At 36.6% G+C, this 22,855-nt stretch overlaps 1 protein-coding gene across 1 annotated transcript in view; it reads right to left on the bottom strand.

The window, feature by feature from the left end:
* Nucleotides 1-1,333: 1,333 nt before the first annotated feature.
* Nucleotides 1,334-22,855, bottom strand: part of THSD7B (thrombospondin type 1 domain containing 7B) — an 852,814-nt gene continuing 831,292 nt past the window's right edge. The window contains exons 23-29 of the mRNA XM_076005495.1: nt 21,271-21,430; nt 19,789-19,962; nt 19,592-19,687; nt 17,174-17,256; nt 14,748-14,940; nt 10,866-10,953; nt 1,334-2,520 (exon numbers count right to left, since the gene is read on the bottom strand). Coding sequence (XP_075861610.1) covers nt 2,439-2,520; nt 10,866-10,953; nt 14,748-14,940; nt 17,174-17,256; nt 19,592-19,687; nt 19,789-19,962; nt 21,271-21,430 — 876 coding nt within the window. The 3' untranslated portion in view covers nt 1,334-2,438. The remainder of the gene's footprint in view (nt 2,521-10,865; nt 10,954-14,747; nt 14,941-17,173; nt 17,257-19,591; nt 19,688-19,788; nt 19,963-21,270; nt 21,431-22,855) is intronic.

Raw genomic sequence — 22,855 nt, 5'->3', positions numbered from 1 at the left:
AAAGACATGGAAGGGCTTTTTACATTTCCAACATACACTCAGCACCTGGAGTAGTATCTAGCACTTGGTAGATATTCAATGAATTAATTAAATGAATTACATAGATAATATATATTTGTTAAATTAATGAGAGTGAATGTCACTTCTAAAGAGTGAAGCCAACATTTAGTTCCAGAAAATCATTGCCATGAAAGATTGAGGCATTTTTTTTTTATCAGATCTAAGTTTTCATGAGTAGCCAAAACTTCAAACTTTTATGTGAAAACTCTCAATTTTAAATGACTATAACTAATTCAAAAATACAAAAGCCCATTGAATGTTTAACAAGTATTTCTGCAAGCTAGTTATCTGGGACTTCTACTATATACAATCATGGGGCAAACCAGTTGGTGTTTTTGAGTCTGTTTTCTACACTGTGCAGTATGAAAGGTAGCTTAGGTGACTTGTTAAGGTCATGAATGCTGAAAGTCTAATATATTTATGCAAATTCAATATATAGATAATTGTTGAATCTGTAATGCATGAAAAACTTGAATGACCTAAGGGTCCCAACTTTGAATGTGCTATAGAATACTAATTATAAATACTATTTATTGCACTTCTGATATGTGATGAATATTAAGCATTTTATATCTATTATTAATGCCTACGTTAATAGGAAGATAATTTTATTATTTTCATTTTGTGGGTCAAATAACTGAGACACAGAGAATTTATATTCTTGGTCCAGGGTGACACCAGCAGTAACAGGCACAGCCAGGGTTAGATCTCCAAAGCAGCCTCTCTTGAACTACTAAGAAGACTGCTGACATCTTAGCTAAAGTGAATGACAAAAACACAGCTCTGGGGGTTGTTTCCTCAACCATACTTTTGAAATAAGCTATTCTCTTAGGTTACCTTTTTTCCTTTTAAAATCATGGTACCATTGGACAAAGTAGTCAGTTGGAGGGCTTACTTAGATGTTAAATGGTTAATAGAAGTTACAGCATAAATGACAACATCCTCTATTCTGCTCATTGCTTCACATTTCTAACATTTCCGTGTTCTTAATTCTCTCAGATCATTCACATATCAGTGTGTGTATTATTGTAGTGGTTTGTTCTAATATTATATGAGCTCTAAATATTCCCTAAAAGCTATTCCATGTCATTGTGATTGGCCTTATTTCATAGTACACCTGATGATGTTGAAGGGTAAGATTCATTTTCTCTGTCAGTGATTTCAGTTGTCAACCCCTAAAACAGTAACACTGGAAAACTGGTATTAATACTGTTTTTGTCAAAGCAAGGGCACTTCAAAAGTGAATAAATCTAGAACAGCCAACATTGCAGTCTCTTGAGCACTTTATTTGTTATAAATACAAGTCAATACCACAAGATGGCACCTTTTTACTTTCAACATCTACAATTACAAACAATTATCTTCATAAAATGGTCTCAGCTTTGTAATGTGTTGTTTCAGATATTATTGAAACCTTATAAAAGCAAGACTTGCTACAAACAGGATTGGTGTTTGAGATGTATATTAAATGAGGTCAGATAATTCAAAAAAAGAATTTATAAATATTCAGATAAGAAAATTGAAATTACAAAAGCAGAGTTTGTCATCATTAAACTGAATTACAACTGTGTGTGGTTAATGCTCTATCTACATGGCTAAGTTTTTGTTAAAATACAGTTTTCGTAATCAAATAATCTACCTCATTCTCCAATATAACCACCAATTTCATTTGTACATCCTAACACTCAGTACACATTTCATTCAGAAACCACCTAGCTTTCATCTAGTCCAGCAGTTACACACACTCTCTTATTTTCAGTAGATGCAATCCATGAAGTGCCATTATCCCCTGGCTATAAAACAAAATACAATATTTAAAGGTAAAAACTCAGAGAATTTCTGAAATGGTAACCCATTCTCTCTGTGTTCATGAAAATAGGCAATCGAATTTGAAAGTCTTTAAACCAATGTAAACTCTAGAAAACTCAGTGTTGAAGTATGGGAAGAATAAAACTTTGCACTAATATAGTGCGTAACAATGCAGTGTCAGACTCCTCCTTTTCAGTAAATGCCTAGATTGGACTTTCCTCTGGATTGTCATTCTGCTGCTGAAGATCAAGTTTACTCAAGTCTGTGGGAATTCTCTCATGTTTTCTTCCTCCCAATTCCAAACAGGAAGAGAAGGGTTTTCAGGTCCCTTGGGAAAACCAAAAAAAATAAAGCACTCACACCCACAAACAACTTGAAAACAAGATGGCAGACCTAATAATCCTTGACTCCATGTCCAAGTGAAGTTGAGGCAACATTACTTTTGCAATATTTGTATTCTGCCCAATATATCACGTCGTGAGATTCCTCAAAAAACTGAGAAGTCTGAGAGCTACAAAAGAGAAAGCAGTTAAGGCAGTTGATGTCTACATTTGGATTTCTTTTTCAGGTTACATGTCTAAGTCTCCATCGTAGGCTAAGGTCAGAGGCTTCTGTTGGGGAGGTGTGCTTTGATGTGGTTTTGGCTTCTTGCTGCAAAGGGAAAAGAATTCCTCAGATAAAGAAAATCACAGTACTCTTGTTTCATCTGCCAAAGACAATTTTGAGGTATAGACATTCAAATGGTAAAATGACAAAATGTTCATTTCTCTGTATGTGTGGGTTGCTTTTTTTTAAATATTGTACAGTCTAACTCTCTTTAAGGAGAAGCTATCATTTTTAAAAATTTTAAAAATGGTTTAGTGAAATCAAGGAACTTGGTAGAAGGGCTAATTTTCCTCTCGTTTGTTTCTTTTACACAGCAACATGGACCTCTGCTGTCTGCTAATTTCTAAGCTCCTGTGACCTCCACATCACAGATGCTTAACATTGTCAGCAGCTGGAGCAGTCAGGCCTTACTCTGCTCTTGTTTTGAAGTAAACACGCTTCTGCTCTGGCCTGAAAGCTGACACTTAGCTGCCAAGTTGCCAGAGTCTTGTCAGGAAAATCTCACCAATTCTACTCTGTGCAAAGCCATTCTCACCCGGTCTCTGCTTTACCTGACGTCCACAACTTTGCCAGGTCAGAGAGAGCTGCTTTTCTGCCCCATGGAGAGACAAGCTGAAGTTGAATAGCATTCCCAAATCACACAGGGATGCCCCAGACTGGGGGCAAAACACCCTGCATTACATTTCTTGTTTCTGAGTGTGAGTGAATCTCAATTTGTATCTACAAATACGTATAGCTTGACTTCTGCCACCCACGTCCCTCACCCCACCACCGGTGCCCTTCCCTCCTCAGGGCCTGTTCTGTTGCGGGTTGTCTTACCATTGGGGAGGCCACCTCTCTCCTTATCTCCAAACTTCTGTGCTTGTATTTTATAGAAGCATCTATGGCTGAATGGATGCATGCTAAGTGCCAAGATCTGTGCTGAGCATTTCACATAAAATCTCGCAAAATATCTCAGAACAGTCCTTATAGGGAGGCATTAATTATGATTATTGCTAGTTTACAGAGAAGGACTAGAGAGGTTGTTTACATAACTTCTTTCAGGTCACTAAATGAGTGCCAGAGCCTGGATTCTAAGGAAATCTGACATGCAAACCCAAGCTTTTAACCGCTTCCCACACTCTCTGTATATATAAGCCAGTCATTGGGTGATTGGTAGAAATGACTATTTTGTGTGTATATATGAATACATTTTTATATTCTGAGTTAATTGAAATTAAAAACAAACATCTTAATGTGTGCAATTCAGTGACACATGGCATAGTCACAATGTTGTGTGCCTGCAGCCACTATCTAGCTCAGAACATGTTCATGTCCATGTTCATCACCCCCAAAGACAACTCTAGATGCACCAAGCAGTCTCTCCCCAGCCCCTGCTTCTCTCAGCCCCTGGTAACCACTAACCAACTTTCTGTCTCTGTAAATTTGCCTCTTCTAGAGACCTCATGTAAATAGAATCATACCATATGCGGCCTTTTGTGTCTGGCTGCATTGACTTAGTGGTTAACATGGTGACTTTTAAGTTGTATGAATTTTACTGTAATTGAAAAATTTGATAACATTAAAATAGTTGCAGGGAAAACTTCCTTGTTTAAATGTTCAAGTTCTAATTTAAGGGGTAAAATTAATTATGTTTTTGGTTTGATCTTGAAGCAAATCATGGAAGCCAAAGAGCTAAATTAAAAATGATTTTTTAAAAAGCCACTAAAAGGAACCAGAGATCCTCTGGGCGCCCCCACCCTGGCACCTGGCATGAAATGGGCGCTCACTGAGGATTTGCTGGGTGCTAAGTGTGGCTGCAGCCAGACACCTTTTAACCAGAGAAGCTGAGCAGAGGCAAAACAACATGATTTAGAACCTGTGTGAGGGAGTCTCAGCCTTTGATTTTCTGCTTTCTAAGTCCTTTCCAATTCTCAAAAGGGCATTGCATAATTATCTGAATAACATCCAATTCAATGTTATCTATATTAACCTATTAGTGTATTCTAGTGCCTCTAATTATATTGAGGGGTTCAGGCTCTAGCTTGAAACGGGGTCCTGAGCATGCTCATCACCCACACAAGAGGTTGGGACAGCCTGAAAGTGACAGCTGTGTATCCACCCTGGGGGGTGGTAGTGGTGATGGTGGGGGTTGTCCTAATGGCAAAAAAGAGTACAAGGAAGTTCATCTGAAATGACAGTAGGAGTCTTGTCCCTCCTACCTCTCCTGGATTTTTTTTTTTTTTTTTTTTTGGTGGTGAACCAGAACAAGAGAAGAAGAGAGAGGGAAGAAATGTAGGAGCTTTCAAGCACAGTTTCTGACCATCTGCCTTTAACTGGCATTTGCTAAAAGCTACTGGTCAAAAAGAAATGAGGGAGTCCTGGGGATTGGAGAGTTGAGAACTGGGAGTCAGGAGAGAGGCTAGAGACGGCTGGATCTTTATAAAGAGCCAATACTATTGCGTTTCCCCGAAAATAAGACCTACCCATAAAATATGCCCGAGCAGAATTTCTAAGGATTTGCGTAATAGAAGTCCTACCCTGAAAATAGGACCTAGTGATAGGCGTGGCTATGCAGCATATCTGCACAACCTGTGCATTTCCTTGTGGAGCAGTAAAGAAGACAAGCAGCCCTTCTCATCTGCCCCATGAGAGCTCTATTGTTCAACACAAGAGATTGGGGCCAATGGTTCTAAAGGGAATAGAGTCGCAAGAAATTCAGGATGGAATTCAGGGTTTGGAAAGTTATGATGATGTTCCAGAAGAAGACGACTTAGCTATACTTGAATAAATGTAGATTGTTGTACCGTACTTAAAAAAAAATAACACATCCCCTGAAAATAAGTTCTAAGGTGTCTTCTTGAGGAAAAATAAATATAAGACCCTGTCTTATTTTCAGGGAAACACGGTATCACCTGGAAGACAAGTGAATGTGACCAGCTTCTGTGAGCTGAGCGTGGAAAATTCTATTCCAAATATACACAGATAAGTTTATACCAGTTTCCACGTATGGAATTCTGGAAATTATGTCCACCTCTGGAAATAAAAGGGGCTCATCATGGCTATGCTGTGGGCCTTTCTGGGCCATGGGGTGTGTTGGGGGTCACTGGGATTAGGGCCTCATCTATTATGCATCTCTTCAAATTGTGCAACCTCTCAATTGACAGATACTAAAATCACAAGTATGAATGCGTGAGATCTGAGAAGTGGTATGGTTTGGAAAAGATTAACAATTTCACAAATGTCACTGAATATCGTGGTACTTTGCCAGGTAGCTGTAGCTTTACAGAGTTCCCCTGGCCAGTTAATAAGAGTCCCAGGGGGTGAAACTGAGGGGCAGGACTGTCTCAGGCAAAGCCAGCAACCAGGAGGCTTGTCTTTAGAACCTGCAACTCCCTTTCCTCTCTCCCCTACCGGTATCCATTCTTTCCTTAAGAGACATGTTTCTTTCTCATTTTTATTCCTCCTCAACTCTGGTATCAGGAAAGGTACGAGCACCTCCCTCCCTCACTAAATCAGGACCCATAAATGCCTGGCATATAGGCCACCACCGCCACCAGTCATCCTGTGCCCACGTGGACACCTCTAATCCATCACACGATTCACTCCTGTTGAGCCGTGGTGTAGCCTCATCACTCTTCCTAATGGAGCACTCCTGACAGCCACCACTGCCGCTGAAGTTGGCACAAAGGATAAAACCATTTTGTAACCCTGGCTGTGAGAGATCCTTGACTGACGCATTCCAAAGTGACCTCTTTTAGGGTCATTTGCATTTTAGCAAAGGAGAAAAATGTACTAAGCCAGAAAAGTGAGCTTATTGTGGGCAGACAGGGAAACTGCTGGCACTTCTCAGCACTCTTGAATTCGAGCCACCAGGATTCATCCCTAGGCTCGTAGAGATTAAATAGTTTGATGAACGCAACAGACCGACTTTTGTTTTGGCAGCTGCTTGTGAGAGGCAGGCCTCTGGAAGTGGAAGTACCACTCTCAAATCTGGGAAGAATGAGAATCTATTACCCAATCGTGCTGGGCAAGGCAGAACGGGAGTCACTATCTGGAGTAACTTCCAGGTGCTACGTCCTGGTGACCTATAAGCTCATGGCGGTCATCCCCACTACGCGGACCCATGGATATTTATTGCCAGGGAACTAGGGTGTCAATAACACTTATAAAACTCCAAACTCTAATGTTCAAAGGATTGCATCTGAAAGAAGTCATCTTTAGAAGGATGATTTTTTGATATTTTCTAAAAAGCATTTCCAAGTTTTAGTATAAATTACTTTCCTCTGAAGTATACACCCAAGACTTGACATATTATAGCAGTTCTCTTATCCTAAGCTTTTTAGTTTAAGAGGAAGTAAAAAAAAAAAAAATCTCCAAAACGGTCATCCTCTCACTCTCCTGAAAGCTATTTAATAGAATTAGATACTGTGAGAAAAATATCTATTTGGATTTCTTTAGGCAGCTCATATATAACAGCAAATGGTATGTGTTTTGATATCAATAGGTCTGTTCCCAGGTCTATAGTTTACTTTACTTGTGAATTAAGAAGCCTCTAAAAAATGTGAAAGTAGTAGACATGATAATGAGTCTAAAGAGTTTTTTGGATACTATTAATGAAGAGAATGCAACTATGGAAACTCAAACACCAGTAGAAAGAGCATGTGCTCTGGAGAGGCAAGCCTGGGGTTGACTCTAACAGAAAAATTATTTAATTTCTCAGAGGATCAATTACTCACTTTTTAAAAATGGGAATGGTAATAGTAACACCTCTTTAGATTATTATGGGGATTGAAAAAGGCAATGTATATAAAATACTTTATGTTTGACATATAAATATTAGATTTTTTTCCTAGACTGCTTTTCTAAAAATCATGGGCAACAAATCAGTTTTTACTAATGTACTCCTTCATTCATCCACGTATTCATTTGTTCAATAAATATTTATCAAATTTATGTTCTAAAAATTCAATAAAGCATAGTAATTATCTCTCCCCACCCAAAGTCCCTGGGGTTTGGGAGAGAAGAAGGATATTACAAATAACTACAACACCAGCATGGAGTAAATGCCACAGGAAAGGAGACATCAACAAGTTATTTCAGACTGTTTACCAAGGAAAATGTTGGGATTTGAGTTTGACTTGGAGGAACTAGTAGAGTACAAATAGCTAGCAATGAAAAGGTCATTCTAGATGAATCGAATATAAGGAGTAAACCTTAGAAGCACAAGCCTCCTTGAGAAATTGAATGGGTATGACTCTGAGTGCCAAAGATAAGGTTATTCTTCTTAAAAAATTATCCCTTAGCAAGAGGATGTAGCCTTATATTCAATCCCTATAAAATCTTTTATCTTATGAGTGCCTATCTTTGTTACACAAAAAACCTTTTCTTTAAATGGAAATCACAAATATACACACAGGACCAATAAAACGGCCATCTTTCCTAATATATGTGGATAGGTACTGGGGTGTTAGGATGAAACCTCTGAAATGAGAGCACAAACAGATTCAAAAAAGTGCTGGATCTCAAAGGACTTGGGTGGGAATGAATATGGCAAACCAGAAACTGGATTTGATTGTGGAAAGGAAGATTGAAGCAGCGACAAAGTGACTGACCTGAAAGATAGATTTGGATATTAAATAAAACTGTGTTGTGAATATGACATTAGAGAAAATGAGTATTTCATAATGAAATCTTATATTAATATATAAAATATAATTAATGATGGGACTGTTTAATTAAGCACATTGATTAAATATTAAAGTATAACATTTACTAATTTATCTAAATCAAAACAGTTTACTTAAAAAGTTCTTTTTTTTCTTTTTCTCAGTGAGAAAATGAAGACAGATATATTTGGGCCTATACAACTTGTCAGACTGTCCAGGGTGTAGGGACTGAGTAGAAGGTGAAGCTGAAAGAGTTGTTTGGACTTCAACTGTGGAAGACTTGACTGGCTAGACAATCAGAACAGACTTTAGTTTTGCTGTCATGGGAAGCCACTGCTTGTGCATGAGTAGGAGAAGGGCTGATCACCCGGAGCTAAGTTTTAGGAAAGATTAATCTAGTTGTAGGCTGCAGAGGAGCGCATGTGTAACAAATTCAAGTACAGAGCTATTGTGCTACTCCCAAAGAGGGATTATTAAGGACAAAGCATTGAGGATGAAAAGAATAGCTTTGAGAAATAATGTGCATAAATATTTATGTAATTTAATCATTGAAAATAAAGGCAAACTCCATGGATTTATAATTTAAAAATTCTCTAGAAAATTGTTTGTTACCAGAATTAAGTGACACACCTCATTAATCCCCAGAAACTAGAGTCATACAGAAAAGGACCTTAATAAATGTTTGTTGTTGAAGGAATGGATTCAGGATAACATGTTTTTAGGTCAGAGGGAATGGAGAAAAGTAAAATGGTAAAACTTACATGTCACTACATGTTAATTTTTAGTCTTTTAGCTGTTTGAGGGAAGAGGGAACCATAGAATCTAGATTTGGGGATGTGACTATTAACAGCTTGAATTCGTCTAAGCTTTTATAGACCAATAGACTATCTGATTACCTGACACTGTGTTGGCCCAACAATTGTTTTGAGAGCAGTTTCCTATCTGCTGAAGCTTCATGTCTTCTGTTGTGATTTAAGGACCTTCCTCCCCCCTTTTAAATCTTTTCTGATAGTGAATGTTTCCTATAGCTCTGAACCTCATACAAAGCTTTCAACTTCATATATGCTCATTAAGACTGGACCTAGGCAACATTTGCCAAACTTATCAATTTGGACATAAAATTAGTCAAATCGTTTGATCATAGGGTGAATGACTAACTGAAGATGTTACTTTTCACTACAACACTGTGGAAATGTTAGTGGGATAGAAATCCAATTTCTACAGATTCCATTTCTATCACTGTAGGTGGCAGAAAGAATTAAAGTCGTTTTATTTTCTTTACTGACTTTCACTGACCAAAAGCAAAGACTTAAAAACATGGGTAGCCTTGGAAACAGAATTTTCCAATTTTCTAAATATACAAAGGCCAGATTTGAATCAAGATTAAACCTTGTGTAAAAATTCTCAGAGAAATAGTCTAGGAGACAAATGATACATATAAATATCTTGATTTGGAGAAAAAAAGTGAAGTAACACTTTAATATTATGAAAATCATAAAAAAAAGCTTTGAAACTTCTGCTTAGAAAGCTAATACAATATTCTTAGCACACTTGAAAACACTGACATGTACATTTGACTCTTGAACAACATGGGTTTGAAGTCTGGGTCCACTTAATATTCGGATTTTCTTCTGCCTCTGCCACTCTTAAAACAGCAAGACCAACCCCTCCTTTTCCTCCCCATCCTCAGACTATTCAATGTGAAGATGAGGAGAAGACCTTTATGATGATCCACTTCCACTTAGTGAATAGTAAATATATTTTCTATTCTTTATTATTTTCTCAGTAACATTTTTTTCTAGCTTACTTTATTGTAAGAATACACCAGATTATATATATATATATAACATACAAATATGTTGACTATTTATGATATTAGTAAGTCCACAGTATGATATTATAGTCCACAGTAGGCTATTAGTAGTTAAGTTTTTAGAGAGTCAAAAGTTATACATGGATTTTAGACTGCACGGGGAGTCGGTGCCCCAATCCCGGCACTGTTCAAAGCTCAATTGTATTTACTTCTTTCTGCTTTCAAAAGCTTCTCATCAACTCACATATATTTTAGACAATGAACTATTGTTTTATGGGAATAATAAATTTTCAGAGATTAGTCACTTACAAAATCGGGTTCTTAGAATTGACAGTCAGTTAATTTCCCTTCATAGCTGCTTAATGTAGATAAACACCTGGCTCTACTATTTAAAATGCACTAACAGGTTGATTAAACCAACTGGTCAGTTTAACCTAAGCAGTCAAAATTTAAGAACAAAATTTAAGAAGTAGAATTATCTAAAGTAGTGTTCTAAGCCTTGGCTAAAGATTAGAATTGCCTGGGAGCTTTTAAACAACCAGATGACCCGGTCACACGCAAGACTAATTCAATAAGAATCTCTGGGGAGTGAGGCTCAAGCATCAGTCCATAGGTGATGTCAATGCACAGTCAAGACTGAAAACTAGACTGATCCAAATCAAAATACTAATATGGAAAAATCCTAACGATTTTTCTTTTATACCTTCTGCTATTACTAAAAAACCTAATTTATAAAATGTTATTTCAAATAGGAACAATATAGAAAATGATGTTCTATTTCAACTATACAGCTGTTCTACAGTTGGAGATCATTTGTGGCTTTAAGGGTCCTAATATAATGACTAATGATTTTGATATATGCCTTCTTTTAGTATAGCATGCTACCCACAAAAATATGGAAAATAAACTTTTTACTAATTAGTACTTACCAAATAAGGTAGGAAGTAAATACTAGGAAAATCATGATTAGAAAACCGCCACCTGAAACGCCATAAACCCAAATTTTTACTCGGCCATCTGTTTAAAATAGAGATAACATAACAAGCTTAGCATACGAAAGTCTGCAGCATTTGGAGAGATAGGGTGACATAATATCTGAAAAACCCCAAGCTGACCATTAGTTCTGGAATGGAAATGAACACCAGCATCTTAGTCAACTGTGCACATGACTGCAGAAGATAGCAGTGTTCTAATATGATCTGTAAATTTCCAGATATAATCAAGAACTGACAAGTTTCTCTCTTGGAACATCATAGGCATATGGGTTTCCTACTACAATTTATTTGTGTGAAAAAAACAAACTCTAAATTATATTACATGGTACTACTTTTCATGGACTTTTAATGATATAAACAATTTGCATTACTATTTGATTTTTAGAAATTAACTCTCAAAAACATTAGGTTGTAACTGCATGGCACTAGAACACTTATTTTGCTAAATGTTTTATTTTTATCTGAACTCTGATGCTTGTATAAGTCATAGGCATATGTGGAAATACCCATTGGTGGCAGCTATTAAATGTCAGAAGAGAAAAAAACCAGGCGAAAATGTAAAATATATAACAGTCAGATAGTCAAATTTCTTCACAATGCCAAACAAACATTGGTAATCATAATTTCATAAAATTGAATCAATTGGAAGTCCATTTTGAACTTATTTTAAGGTATTTATAGTCATATACATGTAATACAAAAATGTTGCAAAATATTTTGAGAACAACAAAAAGAACATAGATAATTATAATTAAGAGAGACAACCCTGTACACAAAGACAATTACTATGGTCATTTTTAGTAGCTTTGCTTCCAGAATGATGTTGGGTGAACAAAAAATACATGACAAACAAGTTAATCAATTCACCAAATTACTGTAAAATTATGACCACATGTGAACAAGTACAGATTCTTCCATATTTGATATCTACTAAAGTTAAGAAAAATAGACTAACCAAATATTATAATTTATGTTTTGACTTTTACATATGATAGAAACTGGAGCTGATTCTGGCAATCTAATTTTTTTTTTTTTTTTGCTCTATTTCATGTGAGCATATAGCTAAGTAATCTTAGAATTGGACCGACAAAGGCAATGCCTCAGCGTCCCACAGGAATTGCATTTCTTTCTGAAAGAAACACATAGAAAGATTCATTACACGATGTGAATGTAATTAACTGCAGGTCCAAAATACACATATCAGTATCTTGGTCTAAAAGCTTCCATGGGATGAAAAACATTTAAAATCTATTGTAAACAACACTTGTTTTGAATAAAACCACAATTACTTTCAATTATGTTATGCCTACCTGTTATAGTTTTTGCTTACAGGACACTTTCAAGCCTCAATCAGATTTTAGAATGAGGTTCAATATAGTAATGATATATTTCTACAGTCATAAATTTTTTACCAAAGCTTTGATTCTGATTCTAGTCTCTTTGAAACTAATGATGAAACCCCCTGTTCTGAGTTTTCACATTGGCATAAAATGAAAAAAAAAAAAAAAGTCTTTCCTAGTGAGAGCACACTTTATATCTCATTGCCCGTCAAATCTCATAGAATTGATGCATTGGGAAGATCCAGGGCTTTTAAATCTCCAGCGTAAAGGCACATGGTGGTCCACAATGTTTAAATTATGTTACTTAAAAAAAACAATTAATATACATTTTATAATCACTTATGGGATCAGAAAAACTTCAAACTATTAAAAAATATATGTAGTGAAAAATGTCTTCCCTCCACCCTCTCATCTTCCTCCACAAGAGCTGTCACTGTTACCAGTCTCCTTGTGAATCTTTTTCGGTTTTTCTTTGCATATGCAAGCAACTAAGCACACACACACACATTCATACCCTTTCTTAAAAAAACACAAATGGTGCATAGTGTTCACTTTGGTTTGTATTTTTTCACTCACTTAAGAATATAGGTTGGAAATATTTTCATGCTAGTTCATAAAAGCAGGCCTACCTCTTGAAAGTATGCCTATGAGATACCATTGCACAGTTGTACCATACTTTTGTTTTACCATTATTATTTTTATGGGCATTTAGGTTGTTTTCACTCATTTGCTATAATAAGCAATCATGTAGTATCATCTACATACTTCTTTTATAATAGTATATGTGTATATAACTGCATAATGAATTCCTAGGAAAAAAAATTGATAGGTAAAATACATTAGGATAGCATAACAGTCTTTCTGAGAGGTTGCATCTCTCCTTAGACTAAATATATATTTATATATGCACACAAATATACATATATGTATATAATATTATATGTAAATATACATATGTATGTATATACATGTGTGCATATATCTACACAAACATAGACACACACGTATACTCACACACGTGATATTGTTGGTGCTTTTGTTAGATTCTCCAAAGTCCATATATGGATTAAAGGTTAAGAGATTCACTTGTGAATTTAAAGACTCATTGCCCTGGGCCTCACCTCAATTCTCTTTCTGAAATAGGGTCCACAGGCAATGGATGAACCTGGCTCCATTTCGTATCATGCTTCCCTCAAATTTAAATCTACTTCTAATTTAGTCATAAAACGAATGAGCTGTTTTTAAATATCTTTGGTATTCCTAGACACAGGCAATCTAAAGTCAAATAAGATATGGTGGTCATTCATAGAAGTCAGTTGAGGAGTACAAATCTTGTTTCACCAATAAGATCTAGGTTTGTTTGGGGCCTGGGTTTCGCTTCATTTAAACACGCCATCAAGGCACTTCTGGGACAGCCAAGGCCTAGGGTCTGGAAGGAAAGTTGCCAGGGTATATTTGCCTGAGGTTTGTCTCTTCACCTCCCAGGCACGATCAATTATGTCGCTTTGCTCAGCCATTTGCAGCATTCTGTTTCCTAGAGGAGGTGTGTGTGATGGGCACAAAGACTCTTGCTTTCTCCTGCCCACTTCACAGGGTGGGGAGCAGGGACCAGTGGTATGTAAAGGCCTTAATGACCTGCCTTTAAAACCTTCCTCTGTCACTTGCTGGTGATGTGGCTGCTGTAAAATTAATTTGCAATGCCATTTTCAGTTTCCTAATCTCTCAAATGGATGATAACATCTAATTAAGTCGCAAGAATGTAATGAGATGATTCATGCGACACAACCAGCCAGCACAGAAACACAAGGTACCCAGAAAGCATCTAATAAATGTTCATCCCTGTCTTTTATAAGCACCAATTTCTGAGCCCCACAGGGCTGACACCCCACAATACTCAACAATCCTGCAGGTGCTACTAGATTGATTTTAAAATTAGGAAATCAAGGTCCAGAGAAGTTAAGAAACTATGCCTAATCACAAAACAGGTGTGTTTTAAGCCACGGGGCCAGCAAGGTCGGACTGCCTTTGAAACTGAAGCTCTTTACCATTTCACATGTGTTTCTCAAACCAGACAGGGTCTCTGGATATTTCTTGTAAGTTCCTGAGATTCTATTCCATTTTTTTTTTTTTGCCTTTTAATTTCAACTATACATACAAATTTAGTTATAATAGATTTTGTGGAGATAATTTACAATTACAATATATTTTCCAAGGATAATATTTTGTTACTTAACTCATTGTCTCTTAGGGTGGGGTTGACAGACTTATCCTCAGCTACCCATGAAAACATTTTACATTTAAAAGGAACCACGTACCATGCAATACTCAAATTTGAGAAACTTTAAAGTATACCATATTGCCTCTTCCTTCTTTCCTTTTCTCCTTCTTCCACTCCATTCTTTCCATCATTAGCAGGAGTCAAAATATGAACCTCCCGTGAGAACATTTGAATTTTTTACTCACAAGTGAAACATACCTGGATCGAGTGGTTGAAGGGACCATCCTTTAAAGATATCATGTATTTTTGAATTCATAGGTATGTTTTTCCCAGAAAGATTTTTCACATCAGCCTTTTTATCCTCTGAGCCTGGTACTTTCATGCAGTAATCCAGGAAACCATTCGATCTCATTATTTCTGTGTAGCCCGTCTCACAACCACAGACTCCACCCTATAGCATAAAGGATATTTTTATGGTTACAAAGTGAGTTGTGCAGATGAATAAAGAACAATCTAAATGTTAAAATCACTTAATTGTGGCATTATATTTCATGGCAATTTAGGGTTTTGAGCAGCTGACTTACCAATGAGATGAAAATCAAACATATCTTTTCATCTTTTTGAATTCCAAAGTGAGCCCTTAAACAAATTGTCAGGTTTTTCGAATGTGTTTACAATTCTGACACCTTCCAAATATGAAATCACAGTTCTTTGTGAATAGAATGCATTAACTATGCCTTTTTCTTGCTTATAGAAATGTTTATGGCATTTAATCAAATTATCTTCAACTCTACCCCCACCCAACTGTTTCAGGTTCTTACCCACTCACTCCAACCAGCCCTTCCTACTGAGAAGCAAACCAACAGGGATTATGCACGTATCTTCATGTGTTAAGTGCTCTGTGAAGTCTATAGCTGCCCCAGTTGCTAAATGCCTCCATCATCTTCTACCATTGACCACTAACTAGTCCACATTATCTCTCTGCTCTTAGGCTTACTTCTGCACTCAAGGAGGACAGCCCAAGTGGAGCAAAAAACACACATGTCCAAGAGAAGTTATCTATCTAAATTACTTCTTCCTTGTAGCAACTCGAGTGTCACACCACACCACCTCCCTAGTTGGCATTGTGCCTTTATGTTTGTCTGTGAATTCCTGGTCATTTTTATGTACAATGAATATCTCCAAGAAGCTGACCATGATGAGGCATGATAGATAAAGATTCCTGTCTGTCTCTGGAATCCAACCTGAAGGTAACTCCTGTTCATGCCCCAAACATAGAGAAAATAGAGAAGAATAGAAAAGAATAAGCATACGGTCGTGAACCTCTATGATTTTGCCATTATGGCTCCTTACCTAAATCTATTTTTCTAGAGTTTTCTGAACATACCCTGGCCTCATGCTAATCCTCATCAATCAGCCAGTTCTATTTAGGTCATCATTTGTTGACTGGACACATGGCTCATGAGGAGAATTGGATACTGAAAATATATAAAGGCACCTCAATCTTCTACCGGAGGAAAAAAGGTCAGAAAATCGTATGTTATAATTAACTGCCCAGAGTTTAGTACAGGTGAGAGTCATATAATAATGACATACGAAAATGATATTTTTAGGTAGTTTTAGTTGAATGTTCAGCATTTATCACACAGTGCTCAATGGAGAGAGCTAATTATGAAAATTTGCATATGCTTAGCTATTAAAACCCTCTTTTCAAGATGCCTCTCTATTGTTAGCCTGAGAGAGAAGAAGTTGTAACCAGTCAGTCACATGTTCCAAGGGTTTAAGGAAAAAAGTAATTTATATATTATTAAAGAGGGCATGCAGAGAGTTGGTGAAAGGTTACAACTTCTACTCTGCAAATGTTGTTAGCCCAGATGAAGTTGTTCCTGATCTTCTTCCCCTCTTTTCTTTCTATTCCCCTCTGCGAGCTTAACCACTATCTCTTAACCCACCTTGAAATAGAAGAGCCATAAAATAGCATTAAGTGCTTGAATTCTTTTTAATCAAATTAGTTTTGGAATAAGCACACTATTAAAAAGAAGCCTGTTTCTTTAAGAAACATAACATAACTTTTTAAAATTATACATATGCTGCACACTATGAATGTTATTGATTAGAATACATTACATGTTTTGCATTAATTCCTGAGCAGTGGTAGGTGGGAGTTGTGGGAAAATAAATGGGAGTAAGATTTCTGTTTGCAAATATATATATATATCTACACACACACATATTTTTAATTATACTCATATATTTAGCTTATTTAAAATGAACTAAACATTTACTTACACTACAGTAATCATAGTGTCATACATTTTACACAATAACCTGAGCAAATATGAAAAGCATTTCTATCTTTCAAAATAGGTTAGGTGTATAAAAGGTTAAGAATAGAAGACATAAATCAACTAAGAACACTTATTGGTAAATAGAGATAATATAAATTAGATATCTGAAAGATAGATTTGGATAAACGCAGATTTACTAAAAAAAGATTGCTTTTCTTAATACATGGTCCTGCTAGGAAATTATAAATAGCAGTGATTACTCCTGCAAATGCCTCTAGGTGGTATGGTGTGCACATCGAACTGTTGCTTGGGCTGCAGCAGACAGGAGAACATCCGACTGAACACGTAAAACACAGCAATTAAAATACTTGTAGAAGGCTCCAGCCCATGACTCACCTGTGTGCAGTAGGAGAAAGGTTTTCTGCAGGCGGGAATGCACTGCCGAATGGCAGCGGGACGGGCCTGAGGGGAGCAGCCTCCTACAAAGGAAATCCCACCATCATTTGCACATTTCTTTAAGATAAACATTTTTAATTTTTTTGATACTTTTTTCCTCTGGCACTGGACTCTTGGTAACAGCATTAGTTTTTAACAATCATTAGCCAACCATTGTTGGTTGTGGTCCAGTCTTCTTTGATCAATTACTCCAGGGCGCGATGTCTAAAAGTGGAGCCTCTTCTGACATAGGTGTTTGCAGCAGGGTTTTTATACCTGCTCAGTGGCAATGGGAGTCTATCATATGGCTACTCTTGAGGACAAAGTCTATGAGAGTCAAGATCAGTGAAAGAATTGATGAAACCTCAATTTAAGTTCAGAAGCAGAAAACACATCTGCTTTCAAAGACTCATTCTATGTAAGTATTGCTCCAGCTCCTGAGCACCCCAGCTAGGCACTTGGCCAATTCCAACAACCTAGTAAATGCTAAAAGAATGCCAATAATCAATTCATGGGATCATGATATCAAATACTTTAGCAGCATTCTTAAATGTTTGTCAAGCAGAATATACACACACACTAAGTCACAGACAGACCCTATACTTATTTTTAAGAGCAAATGTGTAAGCTCTAGGAGGGGCAATCGAATATCTGACACAGTACTTGTAGCTGCTCAGTAGGTATTTCTGAGTAAAAGGATGACATAAGGTATGTCTCTATAATCTGAAAACCATGTACACACTAGTAGGTGATTCTAGGTAGTAAAAGACACACAGGAGAAAGCCTGGAGACAATTCTACTAACAAGTTGACTTATTCAAGGGCAGTAGTTAAACTGTATTTATATAGCATTGGTTGCATTTATAGATTTTAGCCTTTAGATAACTATAATTATCAACTGGTTATAGTTTATGATTTTGTAGATAGCTTTGGGCCTAAGGCAGAGTAGGAAACAGTCTGACCTACACTTTCCCTGGGAATGAAGCAGCTAAATTCTCACTATTACTTGAAAAATAAAACAATCCACACAGAAATTAAAAAAAAAAAAAAAAAAAAAAAACACCTCACAATTCAGAATTAGCACTGAGGTGTGAAATTGATAATTTGGGAGTTAGTGGCAATAACCACACAGTCCTGTTGCTACTAATTGTGATGGGAGGTGGAAGTTTTCTACTTTTTAAACCAGTGATCTCCAAAGCAGGGTACCTCAGGAGAAGGACAGCTCTTGGGAACTGGAGAGAAAATATTGGAATTTACATAGATTATAAAATGTGTTTTATTAAGTTTAAGAATAAAATTAAGCTCAAATACTATTTCACAGATGATACTGGTGACCTGCGCTTATTCCTCAGGTGGCCACGGGTTTGTTGTACTCTGTGCTCGAGGAACTCAATGCAGAGAGTTGATGGCGTGACCCTGGCCAGTGTGGTAACTCCCAGAGCATTGCAGGGTGTGATGCTTTCTCTATTCCTGGCTAGATAAACGCAGGGTATATTTAGTTTTAACAACTTACAAAATGGACAAGCAAGCAGCTTAAAACAAATTATTGTTTGGATAAACCACAGATGAAAAGGAATACCAATAATGCCAGAGCAGGAAAACAAGAAAAAGGAGGCACTGATCATTCTATTCCTATAGACACTCTCCCAGCCCTCATGTGAGCTCTTTGCCAGCCCCATACTCAGTAAAAACAATGATAATTTCATTTGCTCTAAAAAGAAAGCATTAAAAATCTTTAAAATTACTGAGAAGACCATTTGTATAATCAAATTGTTTCCACTGACATGAATGAGGAACTATTCTCTCAGTCTATATAAGTAATAATAATGATAAGCAAAATACTCAACAACTAAGCTTTCAGTGCATGAATACAAACACTTATAATTTACAGCAAGAGAGGTTTTTGTACCATACAATATTTTAATTTTTAATTTTGTCTTTACCATTTCATTCCAATTTCTGAGTATGTTTTAAAATATACATTTAAATATACATTGACATACTAGTTCAGGAATATATGTTGAGGTATGACCTCAAGAACTTTTTACTGAGTAGGTACATGACTTAAAATTTCAGAGACAATTGTTTTAAACTAGCATCTATCTTTTTCAGTCTTTGTCTCAGATCGTGATATTTAAGTATATTTTATTATGTTGCGTTTCAGCTTATTTCCTTCAGTTGCCTCATATATAATGGGCCTTCAAATAAAATTTGTGCTTTGTGCTTTCTAAGTGGCAAAGATCTAATGAAAATTTGCCCTGAAGATTATCTAAGCCACCTGCCCAGTCATCCCTCACTTATTTGTAAGCTAATTCTTCTCGCAAACAGCACCACTCCGAGCTCTTTTTGAAGTGTCTACGTGAGTGTTAGGCAGGAATACCTGTGACATTAATGCCATCTGAACGTTGGCACCATACAGTCCGTTCATTATTGTTCCAAAGACTTGTTTTCCATGTATAGTGATAACATTTGCCTCCTGCAAGTAAATACGATAATAGCACTTTTATTACACCTCACTTAAAAACAGAATAATCATTGATCAATCAAGGCTAAAGAATTGAAAATTGTTCTTGTTACCTGTACAAGGGCGTGTTTCTAGAACCTGTTGGGGGCAGCTGTCTTGGTTCTCAAAGGACTGAATTATAAATGTCCTTGACCTAGATTGGCGGCCCATAGTCTCGAAGCTTCTTCCATCGATGCAGGTTAATTCACACGTGCTCCACTCTGACCACTGAGTAAAATGACAGTCTCCTGGACAGTCATGCAGTACAGGGTGGGAGAAAGAGCATGAAAACTGGCACTTGACAAGATTTTCATGGACAGGACTCATGCAGAGATCTGCAGTGATATGGGTGGGTTCTAGATACAACACATTCTATTTTAACTGATTTTCCAATTAGAAAGTCCTAAGAATGATGAAATAATATACAATTGAATCTAGTTTGACCAGAAAGTGCCAAAAACTAGATTGCCATTACTTTACTTCAAATTGTAGTAGTTGCATCTAGAGAATATTATATGTCTGCTACTGATAATAAAAATTTTAAAAGGGAGATGTAAAGATTATAGTAACTCAGTTTGCAAAGCTCAGCATAACATCATAAACTGGATTTTCATAGAAACCATATAAAAGAGAATAAGTAGGTCACTAAAATGAAATATCTTTTGGATTAAAAGAATGTTTAATTTAATACTCTAAACATCTTTCTCTGCATATATATAATTTATATATAAATTAATTTATTATTTATTTTATGTTGCTTAATTTATCTTTATTATTTGTAATTTTTACATAATTTTATAATCCATAAATTTATAATATAAAATTATATAAAAATTACAAATAATAAAAATAGGTTAAACAAAATAATAAATAAATTTATATATAAATTATACACAGATATACACATTTGTGTATGTATATATCTTTGTGTATATTTACATACATGTGTGCATACACGCATATACATATATGTTTCAAGGATATATTGCCACCTTAAATTTATGCAATATAAGCTGTGTTACTAAGATTAAAGTAAACTTATACATTTTATGTAACTAATAAAGACCTTCCTATTTAAATACAATGTGACTGTTCACAGAGTGCTTTAATAAACCCACAGCCTTACTGGTTCCCATTGTGCCAGCACCCAGAATACATCCAGTAAAATTTGGTCAACATTCTTTGAGTGCTGGCCAATGTGCTAAGTGCTGCTGCATTAGGTATTATCATCTCATTTTCTAGATGAGGAAACCAGTGCTCAGAAGGGCTAGATTATATGCCCCAGCTAAAACACCAGTGAAATGGTAGAGACAAGATTGTAACTTAGTCCTTATTTCCAAATCCAGTGCTTTTATTTTTCTTCTTTTGCCTACTTTGGCTCCACTGAAGCAGTAGTTATATTCCAAAGTAATGAATGCAATAAAAAATGAATTAAAGTTAATTAAAAACTTCAATTTTAATGAGATAAAGCTTCTCCAGGAAAAAAAAAAAGTAATACAAAGAAGTAAACAAAAAGCTTAAAATGGGAGACACTCCCAGTTGCTAGAATTGCATACCTGGGCAAGGCACAGAACACAGCTGCTTCAGGACACTGTCTTGAAAGGGGGTTTCTCCACACAGTGCATCCTCCACACGGACAGCTGTGTGCGATATCAAACCACTGTGGACCACACAGGAACGGCTGCGGACCTGGACTCCTTCCCCACAGTCTCCACCCTGTGAGAAGAAAAGACACCCTCAGAATATCCCGAATAATTAACATCTCAAAGTTTTGGCTCTTGCCACCTCTTGCCTAAGAAAACCAGAGTTGCATATTTTGGCAGCTTCCTCCTTTCAGAGCAATTTCTCAACTGTTGACAATAAAGCATCACCAAGCAATGCTTTCAGAGCTGATAAAGAAACTGAAGTAGAAATGCAAATTTATGCCATGGAAATTATGTACTCAGAATGTGACAATTCATTTTGGAACTCAGCCAGGATCGACTAAAAAAGAAAAACAATACATAATTTGTCTAGGTGTAAGGGATACAATGACCTAATCTATAACCACCCCCAATGGGAACATGTAAAGCCACAGGGCATACATTTCTCTTTTATTTTGCCTGTTTTTCTTTTTTATAGAGTTCAGTGCTTTCTCATATGGATTAAGTTGGGGTTTCCAGTAAAACACTTGTTTTTCTCTATTGCCACAAAAAGTTGTTTTTCCAGCATGTTTTCTGTGCTGAATAATACTCATTGAAGATATTTCACTCAGATACCAATCTCACTCAGATATTGTAGGCAATTGGAAGACTTTTGTACAGCATCTCACAGAAACAGAAACTTCTGTTTAAAATTAGAAGGCTCTTAGTGGTTATCTGGCCCAACCATCTGCTTGATGAAAGATTTTCTGCTATAAATTTTTTGACAGAGAGGACTTTGGTTCCAAAATGGTGGCAAAGAAGCAAGTTGCCTTCACTTCTCTTTCTCTCCTATGGAAAACCAGAAACAAATATATAATGCTGAGTCCATCACCAGCAATATCTCAGAACTCATTGAGGCAGTTCCCAGGGTCACAGAGAAGTGGAAAAACTCTGAGAAGATGACAAGAGAATTGGATGTCCATATCTGTGCCTACCATTGCCCAAATCTGCCCAGCACTAAGCACATGGAAAATATTATCCCAAATCACAGTGTCTGCATTGGAAAAGGTGTCATCAAGGTGATTAACCAGCTTCCCCAATATCTTGGGGATCCTGGAAAGAGACCTGTCCCTGCCTAAACCCACAGGAAGGATCAGGAGTGCTTGAACAAATATCCCAGAGGACAGCCAGAGGAAAAGGGGGGAAGGCAGGACTATAATCCCCAGTCTTGAAAACTCTGCTGCTGTGTAACTCAACCAAAGGAGATGCCAACTCAGAGTGGCTGTTTAGCAGCTCGACACTATAGGAGATTTGTTCCATATGTCACCTGGGCATGAACCCCCAGCAAGCCTTCCCATCCTACTGAGATATTCCATTTGGGACTTTCCCCATTCTGGACGGGTGGCACTCTGATTGTTTCCTAGAAGTGAGGCAAACCTGAGCTTAGGGTGCTATCTACTGCATAAAAGGAGGCAGCAACATAGAGAGGGAAAAAGATAGAAAATCAACAGGTAAATTA

Source organism: Microcebus murinus, chromosome 8, assembly GCF_040939455.1.
Source record: "Microcebus murinus isolate Inina chromosome 8, M.murinus_Inina_mat1.0, whole genome shotgun sequence".
Lineage (NCBI taxonomy): Eukaryota > Metazoa > Chordata > Mammalia > Primates > Cheirogaleidae > Microcebus > Microcebus murinus.
Note: the sequence above shows the minus strand (reverse complement) of the source record. Positions and strands in the feature narration are given on the sequence as shown.